The 13,321-nt window shown below is 52.8% G+C and overlaps 1 protein-coding gene across 2 annotated transcripts in view; it reads right to left on the reverse strand.

Annotated features, from left to right (window-relative positions):
- The window catches only part of SH3RF3 (SH3 domain containing ring finger 3), a 159,433-nt gene that overhangs the window by 57,018 nt on the left and 89,094 nt on the right, over positions 1-13,321 (reverse strand). For both annotated transcript variants that reach the window (XM_018055296.1, XM_018055297.1), the window contains exon 3: positions 10,574-10,669. In XM_018055296.1, coding sequence (XP_017910785.1) covers positions 10,574-10,669 — 96 coding nt within the window. The remainder of the gene's footprint in view (positions 1-10,573; positions 10,670-13,321) is intronic.

A 13,321-nucleotide genomic window follows, 5' to 3' on the forward strand; every position in this document is an offset into this window, starting at 1 on the left:
CAGGACCAGGAAATCCAGGAAAGGACAAGGCAGGTATGTACACGCCCAGAGCACGTGTGCACACAGCTGGACCAGGTACGCCCTGGCCCCACAGACACAGGCCACTCAGCCACACGATCAGCAGCCCACCACATGTCTGCCCCGAGCTGACATGTCCACCACCCTGCCCCCACAAGGAGAGCTGGGCTTCAGGGTGGCCTGAGTGCCTCCACGGGTGCTGAAAGGAGGATGAGCCAATGTCCACTGAAGAAGACAGTCTCCACAAGCCGCAGGGAGAGTGACAAACGCTGCTTACCAGTGGTGAAGCCTCTGCACCCCTCCCACCCCTGCCGCGGGCGAGGGGACCCCAGAGGAGCACCCTCCAGAGGCAGAAAAACGGTTTGGCCTCATGCTGTTCACCGAATCTCTGTTCTATGACAATGGCAGAGGGGTCTGGCCTGAAGGTCATGTGGTGGGGGCGGGGGCGGGGGTGCGGTGAGGAAGGGGTGAGGCTGACAGATCCCTCAGGCCTGTGGGCCTGTGGGCTGCAGAGAGGAGCCTGGATTCATTCTGAGAGTAATGCCCCCCGCCCCAGGGACACAGGCAGGAGTGAGGCCTAAGTCACCTTTGTAGAGATGGTCCGGTCCGTATGTGACAGTGGACCATGGGGGGGTGACAGCGGGTGGAGGGTCGGCTGGGAGATGGTGACAGATGGCAGGGCTGCTCCGGGAGGGCTGACATCCAGCACAGCTGAAAACTTTTCCTCTGAAAGTTTCTCTTTACCTTAGCTTTATGCTATCAACTCTAGGTAAAGGCAAAGTTAGAAATGAATGACATGGTTGGGCATAGGGGTCAGTGGACAGAGGGACAAGGGCTGTTCCTGGAGCAGGCAAGGGGGCTGGAGTCACCTACTTCTGATGTGTGGAGCAAACTCTGGAGTCCCTAGAGTGAGCAGGCTGGCCTCCCATGGCCCCTGCCCTCTCCCCACGCCTCCCCACTGGGCCTACTGGGTCACCCTGGCCCCACAGTCCCTCAGCCACAGGCACTGGGGGCTGGCCCCTCACCCTTCCTCCTGTCCCCAAGGTGGCTTCTCTGCGGGTCCCTCTGAGCAGGAGAGTTACAGCTCCTCCCCTAGCTTCCTCCCATTTCCAGCTCCGTGTCCTCCACGGAGGACACACTCCCTCTAGACTTCACCTTCTCTCCATCTGTGTCTCTTCCCATGAAAACCTGGGTTTCAAGATGACTCTCCCAGGGCCTGGCTCACAGCAGTCGCTCAGTAAACGAGAGGCAGCTTGGATGGCCACGTGCTGAAAACCACTCTTTCGGTCCAGGGCTCAGATGTGCCAGCAGACTGAGAGGCATGGAGTCCTCAACAGCTTCACACTCAGCTCCTAACTGCTCTCACTTTGAGACTTTGGAATAAACAAAAGCCACAGAGGAGAGCTCTGAGCCTCTCTGAGTGGGCGCAGCTCAAATTAGCTGTGTTTTCTCTCTGCAGTAACTGATGGAGTTGCAGCGGTTGCAGACAGTGGACAGAGTACACGCACAGGTCAGGTCATCAGGGACACACAGCCTCTCCTCCACACAGAAATGCTGCCAAAGGGAGCAGGAGGAACATGATGATGGGAGGGGTTTCTCCAAGTGGCCCAGAGAGTTAATCTCAGAAGTAATTCCTGGTCAAGTCTTAGAATGAATGTGGAGGCAGCAGATACGGCAGGGCCATCTCCCCACAAATGCTCTCAGCTCTGGAGGCAAGAAGCCTGGCAGCCTGCGGCCCTTTCCAGCTGCACAGTCAGCCAAGCCGTTCCTTCTACATTGAACACAGCCTGAACCTCAGCCAAGCCCGGCTCTGTTGTCACCTTATAAACACCTAGAATCAAATCTCTCCATGCCAAATCTGCTTCCACCTTATTGGCTATGCCAAAGCCTTTGACTGTGTGGATCACAATACACTGTGGAAAATTCTGAAAGAGATGGGAATACCAGACCACCTGACCTGCCTCTTGAGAAATCTGTATGCAGGTCAGGAAGCAGCAGTTAGAACTGGACATGGAACAACAGACTGATTCTAAATAGGAAAAGGAGTATGTCAAGGCTGTATATTGTCACCCTGCTTATTTAACTTATATGCAGAGTACATCATGAGAAACGCTGGGCTGGAGGAAGCACAAACTGGAATCAAGATTGCAGGGAGAAATATCAATAACCTCAGATATGCAGATGACACCACCCTTATGAAAGGAAGTGAAGAAGAACTAAAGAACCTCTTGATGAAAGTGAAAGAGGAGAGTGAAAAAGTTGGCTTAAAGTTCAACATTCAGAAAACTAAGATTATGGCATCTGGTCCCATCACTTCATGGCAAATAGATGAAACAGTGGAAACAGTGGGTGACTTTATTTTTCTGGGTTCCAAAATCACTGCAGATGGTGATTGTAGCCATGAAATTAAAAGACGCTTACTCCTTGGAAGGAAAGTTATGACCAACCTAGGTAGCATATTTAAAAGCAGAGACATTACTTTGCCAACAAAGGTCCGTCTAATCAAGGCTATGGTTTTTCCAGTGGTCATGTATGGATGTGAGCGTTGGACTATAAAGAAAGGTGAGCACTGAAGAATTGATGCTTTTGAACTGTGGTGTTGGAGAAGACTCTTGAGAGTCCCTTGGACTGCAAGCAGATCCAACCAGTCCATTCTAAAGGAGATCAGTCCTGTGTGTTCATTGGAAGAACTGATGATGAAGCTGAAACTCCAATACTTTGGCCACCTGATGTGAAGAGCTGACTCATTTGAAAAGACCCTGATGCTGGGAAAGATTGAAGGCAGGAGGAGAAGGGGACGACAGAGGATGAGATGGTTGGATGCCATCACCGACTCGATGGACATGGGTTTTGGTGAACTCTGGGAGTTGGTGATGGACAGGGAGGCCTGGCGTGCTGCGGTTCATGGGGTCTCAAAGAGTCGGACACAACTGAGCGACTGAACTAAACTGAAGGAAGCCCACCCAAAGGGCAGGTAACCCCATATCCATGGCCAAGGTCCGCCCTTGGGGCCACATGGAATCTGCAAAAGAGCCTTTTCCCCAACTTATTTCTCAGACACGGGTCCACCCAGACCTACTGTGAGGCTTGGGGCTGAGCCTGGGCTTTCTGGGCAACTTTAATGCTCACTGAAGTTTCTGAGTCACTGACTGGATGGGATGAGTCGGGATGGTAGGGGGGAAGTCAAGCAAAGGCACCTGTGGAAACCATGGCCAAGGGGAGGGCAGATAGGAGGGTGCCTAGGGCGGCCTGAGGTGGGGGGTTGCTGAGGAGCCTGTGTCCCTGAGCAGAATGCAGAAGAGTAGACGGCAGCTGAGGACACAGAGATTCCAAGCCAGGGGGCATCCAGTGGGGGGGGCTCAGTTGGCTGAAAAATGTTCCCATCCTCATGTGCCTGGTTTGCAGGGACACTGCTGCCCACGCAGGGAACACATGATGGGAAGGGAGGAGAGACGCTGGCACCTGAGCAGAAACAGTCAACGCAGCACAGCTGGCAGCCGTCCCCATGCTAGGCGGGCTAAAGCCCCAGGAGAGGCGTGGGCCCCACCGGCAGCCAGGCCGGGCTCCTCCCTGCATTTCAGCCCCAGGTTGCCACACTGTCATCCCGCTGGTCTATGGAAGATGGACATTCACTCATGGCAGCGCCTCTGCTTTCTTCTGGGCCCTCTTGCAGCTGGACGGCTCCAGGGAGGCTGGCAGTTCAAGGCCCAGAGGGACTGGTCTCACAGGACTTGCTAGGTCCCTGTGTGCTAATAAGCAGGTGCGCTGAAAGGGTCCCAGCTAAGACCTTGGTGATGGCTGGTGGCTTAGTCCTTATAGAATAGTTTGACTTCTATGGAACACTGGCCCACAGCCAAACAACACTACGCAAATGAACTAACTGCCTCCTGTGTGCTGAGTACTACACCAGGACGAGAAGGGAAAGGAATTGTCATTGGTCTGGCCTCAAACTGGCTACCTGTGCAGCTGTAGAGACAGGATGACAGGGAATCCGAGTCATTATCTGTTAACATGTTATTTCGTATGCATCACATTGTAAGATGTAACTTCACAAACAGTTCAGAAAGTGCTACAGGGGAGAGCGGTCAGGAAGAGCTGGTAGCTATACACCTACCGGCCTCTGTGGAGGACCCAGGGCCCCATTCCATTGCCCGGATTGTGTCTTGGGGTGCAGACCCGAGGGACGCTGAAGTCCTCCTGTCTCTGGTGGAGCCCCGTCGGCTCCACCCCTGTCGCTCCCTCACCCAGCTGCCCTGTGGTGACTGGGCATCACCTGTAAGGGAAGCCCATTAGGTCTGCATGGAGGCACAGTCTGAACCTGGACACAGAAATGTGGGCAGAACTCATGTCCAGGTCCAGAGGGGGATCCCCTGCCCCAGCTGCCCACTGATGGTGCTCACGATGATGCTCATGAGAAACGGGACATGAAGAAGAAAAGGGAAAAACAAAACGGAGCTTCACCATCACGTCTCCCCAGCGTTCTACGGCAGGGACCCATGAGCAGCTCCGCTCTTGTTTCTTCCCTGGGACTTTATCGGGTCACCTCTGGTATGGCAGAATCAGGGTGTCGTGAGAGTTAGGAGCTGAGTGAGGAAGCAGGGGTTACCCTGGCTTGGGAGATGTGGAGGAGCCCCACCCCCCAGCCCACCTGGAGCGCTGGTCACAGAACAGTGTTTGGATGTGGTTGTAACCTGTCTCCATGGAGAACAATGACCCCAGAGGCTTGCACCTGGTCCTCACTTCTCTGATGGAAGCTGTTTACTCTAGGCCCTGAGCTGAGGGGCCTCAGCATGGGAGAGCCACAGCTGACCTACAGACTTCCTGTTCTGCCAAAAATACCTCTCGGGTATCCCAATTTTATCATCCTTGTTTGTCCCCAACTGCAAGTATATCAATCATTGCAATATAATTGACATATGACATTGTGCTAAAGTATACAACATAATACATAATGTATTAATACATATGTATACACAACATAATACAGAATAAAGTATACAACTGCTTCCCTGGTGGCTCAGAGGTTAAAGCATCTGCCTGCAATGCGGGAGACCTGGGTTGGATCCCTGAGTTGGAAAGATCCCCTGGAGAAGGAAATGGCAACCCACTCCAGTATTCTTGCCTGGAGAATCCCATGGACGGAGAAGCCTGGTGGGCTACAGTCCACGGGGTCGCAAAGAGTCAGACACAACTGAGCGACTTCACTTTCACCTTTCTTTCATACAACATAATGGTTTGTCACCCGTATTTCAAAAATTCTAAACCATCACAGGTTAACAAGAAGGAGCAACAAGGACCATATTTACCCTCTCATCTGAAATGCTAAACACAGATGAAAGAAACACGGCTTTCAGACATGGAACACTGGACAGTTCAGGAGTGAAGAACCTCATAAACCACAGGACATGCAGTAGAAAACATAGCTGTAGAAGGGCGTCTAATCAGCCCCACACTGAGGCGCCCGAGTTCTGCCTAACAAGCTATGAGCAAGGCACGAAAAGCATCACACAGCCTCCCTGTGCGTAGCTCAGTACATCCCAGGACAGGGCCTGCACACACTGGTAGGCATGCAAGAACACCCCACATCCGAGAAGCCAAACTCACAGCACCGCATCCCCTCAGAGGTGCTATGCATGCAAAGCGGCAAGGAATGCAGCCCGTAAACCAACTGGGTCAGCATTCCCAGGGCAAGAGTCATCAGCAGACCTAGAACCAGAACCAGAACCAGCCAGAGCTCAGTGTCTGTGGGGAAGCACCTGGGGACACCCCGACCACACTCCCCACATCCGAGCAGCGAGGCCAGTGTGCGCATCAGGAGACACCCCCAGGACACGAGGAAGACACCATCCATCTTCTAAAGACCAGTTCCCTGGATACCCAGCCCACCCGTCCGTGGCACAGACGCCCTGTCCATTTGTCCGTCCATCTGTTGGGCACATGTTTCCCATGTGCTAGCCCACCAAGGCCGCTTCCCGCGTCCTTCCACACAGGTGGGGCCTGAAGCCCCAGAGTGAAGCAAAACCCTCTGTAGGAAAGAATGGGGCAGGAGGGTGGTTGTTACAAGATGCCCCAGGGAGGCTCTGGGGCCAGTTCCACCCAGCCACCTGCTGGCCATGAGGGAGGCCATGGGCCGGGAGAGTCTCAGGAATAGCTGCCGCCACGTGAACCCACCTCGAGCTTCACAGTCAGTCATCCAGACGTGGCTGCAGGCTGCTGGTTTTGAACTGATACCATTCATCAGGCCACTAGCCTGGGGGCCTGGGGGTCTGCGTGGCTGCCCAACAAGGGTCCCATCCCTTGGAGACTCTCTTTGGAGAACCCACCTGGCTGCACACCTTCCCTGACCCTCTAACAGCCTGACGGTCACACAGCCATCCCCATGTCGGCACCAGGGCCACTTCATAGAAGCTGGCAGTGCCGGTCGCTTGTAGGTAGGAAAGAAAGAAGTAGCTAGAAGAGGCCCTTTATCCGAGAGAGCCCCTCTGCTCGGAGTCGCTGCCCTGACTCCCTGGGTGGTTGAGAGAGTGGGAATGGCTGGCCAGGTCCCTCAGATGCTGTGAGGGCCTCCCACCCCTTCCAGAGGCCTCGTTCCCTAGACATGCTGCTCACAGATGCCAGCGGCCACTAACCATTGCCTCTGGGTGGTGCCGACCACCACATGGGGCTGTGCCTGGTACCTCCTTGGGTCCTCCTGGTGCCTTCTGGATATGGCACTGTCCACACTGGCAGAGGGAGAAGCTGGGTACCAATGTATCACACAGCTGGGTGAAGCCCAGGTAGCCTGTGGGTCCGGAGTTGGTCCAGGACAGCAGCCTTCCAGTACCCCCCAACATCCCCCAATGGGAGCAAGAAGTCAGAACTCCGCCCCCTCACCTCTCTACTCCTCAATGGGAGCAGGAAGTCAGAAACCTCCACCCCCAACCCCCCAATGAGAGCAGGAAGTCAGAACCCCACCTCCCAGTGCCATGCATCCCCAATATGCAGGGTTTCTTTTCCAGGAGCTGTGCCCCCCAACCAGGGACACCCCTGCAGGTCTATCCACCTGGATCCCAAATACACCTAGGGTCTGTGGAGGCACTGAGGTTTGGATGGGGCTCAGGGCTCCTGTGTCTTTCTGTTTCTCCCGAGCCTGGGCGTGGACCTTCTACTAGAAGCCAAGGACCCTCCCCAGACTCCTCCCTGGAAACACTCTGCCTGCCCTGGGGCCTGAGACAAAGGTGAAGAAACAGCCAGCAGTTACTGGGTCAGCAAACCCCATGTGTGCGGGGCAGCCCGCACCTTTGAAACAGAATAGACAGCTTCAACGCTGTTTGTCTCCAGGGATGTTGGCAGCTCTGAGACCACAGATGCTGATGGACGCTCAGAATAACATGCTCTCTTCATAAGGCAAAGTGACAAGGAGACGATAGTGCTCCAGGAGCAAGAAAGGCCAAGTTCAACATTGCAATTAGTGGAGGCTCAAGCGACTTCCACAGCAATCATCGCGCCGAAGACCAAGCCTCTCACACGGGAAGCAGTTGCCATTAGCAACCATACCATTTTGGGCATTACATCTATTTGGCTAAATCAAGACTTCAGTTTTTGCCTCCATCTTCTCCCGGATCCGTAAATAGCACCAATCAGCCTCAGGGATCAGCCGAGGCCTGCAGCACCACCAGCAGACAGAGGCTTGGATCTGGTCCCAAGGTCAGAACTCTCTGGACACCCCCTGCCCGGGATGAGGCTGCCCCCACTTTCTGGGGCTCACTCAGCTTCCCCACCTCTTCATCCAAGATATAGGCATCTGCAGGTACCCCACGGCCGTGGGAGATCAGGGAGGATCCTGATCCCAGCGTGTGGGGCAGCAGAAGGGGGAGCAGGAGCCAGAGGACAGGCCCACCAGATGCACACATGGCTCCAGGTTTAGGACACAGGCTCTCGACAGACGCCACTACGGACGTGTCCATCCAGCTGCGTGGACGGATGGACACGGGCAGCTCTGATGGATATGGAGGGTCAGTGGGAGGGAGACAGGACTCCTGCAGCACCACTCTGGACACCCCGACCTCCACCCTCCAGCCCCTCATGCCTGCGTGGAGCCTCTCACACCCACGTGCAGCCCTGGGCTGCAGCCTGCAACCCACAGCCCTCTCCTCTGGGCTATGTCCTCTCCTCCTTGAAAGCCGCCCTCACCAGTCACTGCACCTGCTCTGTGGCTGTGGTGCCCGCAGCTGCACACCTGTCCTCTGGCATGTCCACCACTGCTCGGCTGACCAGGAGCTGCCCAGCCTCCAAGTCTTCCCTTGGTTCCCTGCCCCTCACAGGTCTCAACACCTCAGATGAAGTCCCCATATCACCTCCTACTGCGTCCTGAACACTCTTTCTTGACAAACAACCTTCTGCGAAGAGGCTGAGATGAAGACAGCTGGGCACAGACCTTCAGTGCCCCCTCCTCATCTCTTGTTCCTTCTGAGACCCTCCTCTCCAGCCACCTCCTCCCTGAGGGCAGTCAGGTCAGCCCCTCTACCCCTGGAGTATGGGCGACCCTATCTGTGATGGAGCTCCTGCTGCAACCGCAGGTGGGGCTGACCTCCACCCCATCTGACCTCCACCCCATCCAGTCCTCAGGGCCCTGGGGACTCAAAGACCTCCCACCTCAGCCTGGTCCACCAGAACGGCCCTAATATGTTTTGGCTCTAAGACTCCAGGGTCACTCCTAGGCTCCTCGCGCCTCCTCAGAGTCTCCCACTCCCCGCTCACCTCTGCTTCCAGACTTCTCCCCCTCCACAGAGTGGTCTTCCTGGGATCAGCTCTTCTCACTACAGGGCAGGCATCCCCGGGGAAGCTCCCAAGAAGTGCTGGCCCCTTGGGCAGAGGCGCAGCGGCCTCATCCCTCCAGTGACTGCCCACAAGGACAGTGAGGAGCCAAGTCAATCGGCCTCCCGGGGCCCAGAGCACAAAACGAGGAAACACTGGGCTCCAGTTGGGGGCGTCACGATAGGCTCCTAGGAATGTCCCATGGCTGTCTCTGAGTGGCCCCTCGAGGGTCTGCCTGGGAAGAGGTTCCACTGACCAAAGACATCAGGGGCGTCTGGCTCTGCACATCTGGATGGCACTGTGTGGTTTCTGGGTCTGAAGCACTAGGATGGAGACCACCCCAGGCAATGGAGCAAATGCACAGGTGAGGACAGGGGTCATACCAGGAGCCAGAGGGCAGAGTGTGTGCCCGCGAGTGCCCCTCACGAGGTACCAGAGAGGAGCATGTACATGCATGTGGCTTTACTGCTGGAGAGGGTCTCAGAATTTCCTGGGCAGCTGATCCAGAGTGAGTGTGAGAACTGCAGGGGGCAGGACATTTAGGAAATAGGGGGAAAGGGCCAGAGATGTGGCTGGAAAAGCAGAGGAGGCCAAGGTGCAGAGAGCCCTGACTGCCTGCCCCAGAGAGCAGCCTTCATCCTGCAGGACCCGGAGCCCACTGGCCCACAGGGCTCAACAAAGGCAAAGCTAGCCACACCCCAGAACTCATGTGCAGTGCACCCTGAACTGGGGACTGTGGGCTCTGAGTGGGGGTGCTGGGAGCCCAGTCGAGACACGTCCACCTGCGATCACAGTCAGCTCTGAGCCTCTGCTGGCTCATCGGTCGCTTGGGGGCAGGGGATGCAGTCCTGGTGTTCATGCTCAGGATGTGTGAGAGGCAGGACGAGGACTCCTCAGAAGGGTCCAGGGTGCAGGCACCATGAGCACTGGCTGAAATGATTTCCCAGGATGACTCAGGGGTGCACGGGTGCAGTGTGGAGTCAGGCTGGGGATGCACACATGGACATGCCTGACAAACAGCAGACACACACACAGCCCACAGCAACCAGGACTTGAAAGGTCAAAGGTTGTGGACACTCCCCACTTGGCCACTGTCCGTGACACACTCACTGGATACCTACGGCACATCAGCCATCAGCCCCAGAGAACAGGCAGGAAGCCCCAAGTGTGCTCCACTCCAGGAACTGGCCGCTGACCAGCTGCCCCAAACCCAGAGTCCGGGAGCCTCAACATCTATTCGGTTGCTGGCAGAGTCAGGGGCAGGGTGTAGCAGGGGAAGGGGGCAGGTGCCTCTGGGGGAAATCCAGAGAGTCACGAAGAAAGAAATAGGGCTCAGGCTCAGTTGTAAAGAGAGAAGCAGAAGTCCGCAGGGGAGCCCTGCCTCCTGCCACATGGTGAGATGAGGGAGTGACCCACAGGTCAACTCCCCCTGAATTTAGAAGACTATGGGGCAGCTTCCTTCTCTTCAGAAGAGGGGTTCCAAAACCAGGGCACCCTGGGGTCTGATGAAGCAAACCACAAAGGGTAAGAAAAGGGCTGGGAGTCTGGCCTCACCTCTACCTGCAGGGGGCGGGGCTGGGGCGTGGCCTCACCTCCACCTGCAGGGGGTGGGGTTAGTGCACTGTTTCACCTCCAGGTACAGCAGCGGGAGGACTGGGGCAGGGCCTCACTTCCAGGTACAGCATGGGGCAGAGCTGGGGAGGGACCTCACCTCCAGGTACATGGGGGGGGGGGAGGCGGGGCAGTGTGGGGGTCTCACCTCCACGTATAGCAGTGGGAATATCCCGATCTTGTCTCTCAGCTTCCCCTCCGCCCAGTTGTCATCCACTCTTCTGATTACGGTCAAGACTTCATCCTGGAAGTGGCCCACGGAGACAAGCCCAGGGACATGCACAAAAACAGACACAGAAACAGAACCAAGAGATCAGTCAGTGTCACTGATGCTAAAGAAAGACTCTAAGCGGTGACTCGTTAGGAGATCTGACATGAAAACCGTTCATCCCCCCATCTTCACCCGTGATCGCTTTTCCTCTCTGGTATTGATTTTAGAGGCCAAGACCCTCGGATGGAAGTGTATGGCAATTTACAATCTAGTGAGCACTTTAAAATTCATGTTCCTAATAATTACTTATGGATAAGATTGTTTTCAATAAATATAAATTCAACTAATCCTTTCTGTGTTTCTGCCTCTATCAAAACACAAAATATGACCCAATCCAACTCATTTACTTAGAGTCGTGGAAGTCTGAACAAGCCTGTTGAATTCTTGTCATGCCAGACAGTATCAAGGATACAGGCAGAAGGTGGACAGAGGCAGAGACAGGGGGGTCCCGAAGCAGGGAGACAGGTGCCCAGACAGGGTGGCCCCACCTAATGCCCACACAGGTGCCCAAAGCTGATAGGATAGTCGAGGGTGGCAGAGGACAAAGAGCAAGGGGACGACCTGCCTGGTGCACCCACAGGCGCAGGGACAGCCGACAAGGTGGGGGGCGGGATGAGGAGTGAGGGGATGACCGGCAGCAGCGAGTGTCGGGGCCCAGGCTGGTGAGGCCAGAGGAACAGAGGAACCATTCAGGGGCGACCAGGAGAGCCCTGTGCCCACAGTGAACTCCACTCAGATTCAGCCAAAGGGTGGCGCCGAGATCCTGCCGATGGTGCAAAGGAAAAGACAATCGCAGGCTTCTAAGTCAGTGCTTTTGCGAAAGCAAAATAAATCAAACAACAAAAAAAGACATTTAATTTTGTGAAATTAAAAAGAAAAAAATGCCAGATTAATTTTGGTTAAAAAAAAAAAAAACAATATCCACGCTGTTATTTGAGACTGGTCAAGAAATTAGACCCAAAGAAATAAAAGAAAAAAATAGGAAGTACAAATATTAGAAAAAAGACCATACAATTTTCTACCTAGAAAAACAGAGTATCAATTAAAAATTAGAATAAGTAAGAACTTGAGAAAGGCTGCTTATTTTAAAATAAATACATAAAAATCATTGGTTTCCCTATCTACCACCAATAATCAGTTAGAAAATGTGATTAAAATTGGCTGATCATTAAAAAAATAAAGTTGATTCTCTAATTCACTGTATATGCCAAAATTAATTCCATAAGTATTAATGATTTAACTGTTAGAGAAAAGAAAAAAAAAAACACCTTGAAGGTCCAAGAAGAAAATATGAATAGATGTTTAATCTTGAACTGGGGATGGTCTTAATAAGTAAATAACAAAGACTTGGCTAGAGAAAATTGAAATTCTCTACATTAAAAACAGCAAGAACAAGACAAAAAGGCAAATACTCTAGAAAAATACTTGCAGAGAATTGGAAAGAAAGACTGAATATTCTTGCTACATGAGGACTTAGAGACACAGCAGGAAAAAGAGATAAATACCTTAAAAGGAAAACGGGGCAAGGGCAAATCACATAATTCACAAAAAGGAAGAAAAGCAAACTGCTGTTAAATACATTTTAAAATGTAATACCTAACATTCAAAAAGTACAGCTTTAGAGAGGAAAATTCCTTCTCTCCCCTTTGTTCTTTGGGTATCTATCAGATGAGCAGGGATGAACACAAGCCAGCCAGTGTGGTCAGTGTGAAGTCTACAGGCACTTGACAACTGCTATCAGGGATATAAACTTATGGCAGCAGTTTGTCAAGTCCTATCAAATGTGAGACCCTACATACACACTGACCTGAAAGAACATTTCTAAAGCCTCTTTCTTAAGAAGATCAAAGACACACAAGAAGATTCAGCTCTGAGCATGTTCATTACAGTGTTTGCTCAACTAGAGAAAAACTAGAGACAAATGTACAAAGAGGGTTAGTTCGATAAATCATGGTATGCCCACCAATATAACGCCAGTCACCCAGTGCTGCCTAAGGAGGATGGGAAGGTGGAGAAGCTCACAGTCCGGACGTGCAGCAATTCAGAAGATGGGACCCTAAAAACAGAACCTCTCCTCCCCCACTAAAAAGCCAATTCACAGCAGCACCTTTCATGCGTTACATTGTGTCTGAATGTCAAAAAGGAAAAAAAATCACTAAATGTCCTAAAAGGCAAAAACAGTTTGAAGACAAAGAGCAAGCATCAGAACCAGACTTAGATATGGAAGGAATGTTGGAATTATCAAACAGGGAATTTAAAACAACCATGACTAATATGCTAAGGGCTCTAATGCATTAGGTAGGCACCATTCAAGAGCAGGTAGGCGCCGCAAACTGGCAGGCGGCACGTCCAAGAAAGAACTAAAGAGAAAGGCTGGAGATCAAACCACTGCGACAGAAATAATGACTTTTAGAGGCTCATTAGTAGATTTAACATAGCTGAGGAAACAGTCTCTGAGCTTACGGATGTCTCGATAGAAACCTCTCAAACTGAAAAGCAAAGAGAACAAAGACAAAAAAATAAACAAAGATCGATAACAGAACGGAATGTCCAAAAATTGTGGGATAGCTACAAGAGGTGTCATATACACATAATGGGAATATAGAAAGGAGAAGAAAGAAAAAA

Source organism: Capra hircus, chromosome 11 (assembly GCF_001704415.2).
Source record: "Capra hircus breed San Clemente chromosome 11, ASM170441v1, whole genome shotgun sequence".
Lineage (NCBI taxonomy): Eukaryota > Metazoa > Chordata > Mammalia > Artiodactyla > Bovidae > Capra > Capra hircus.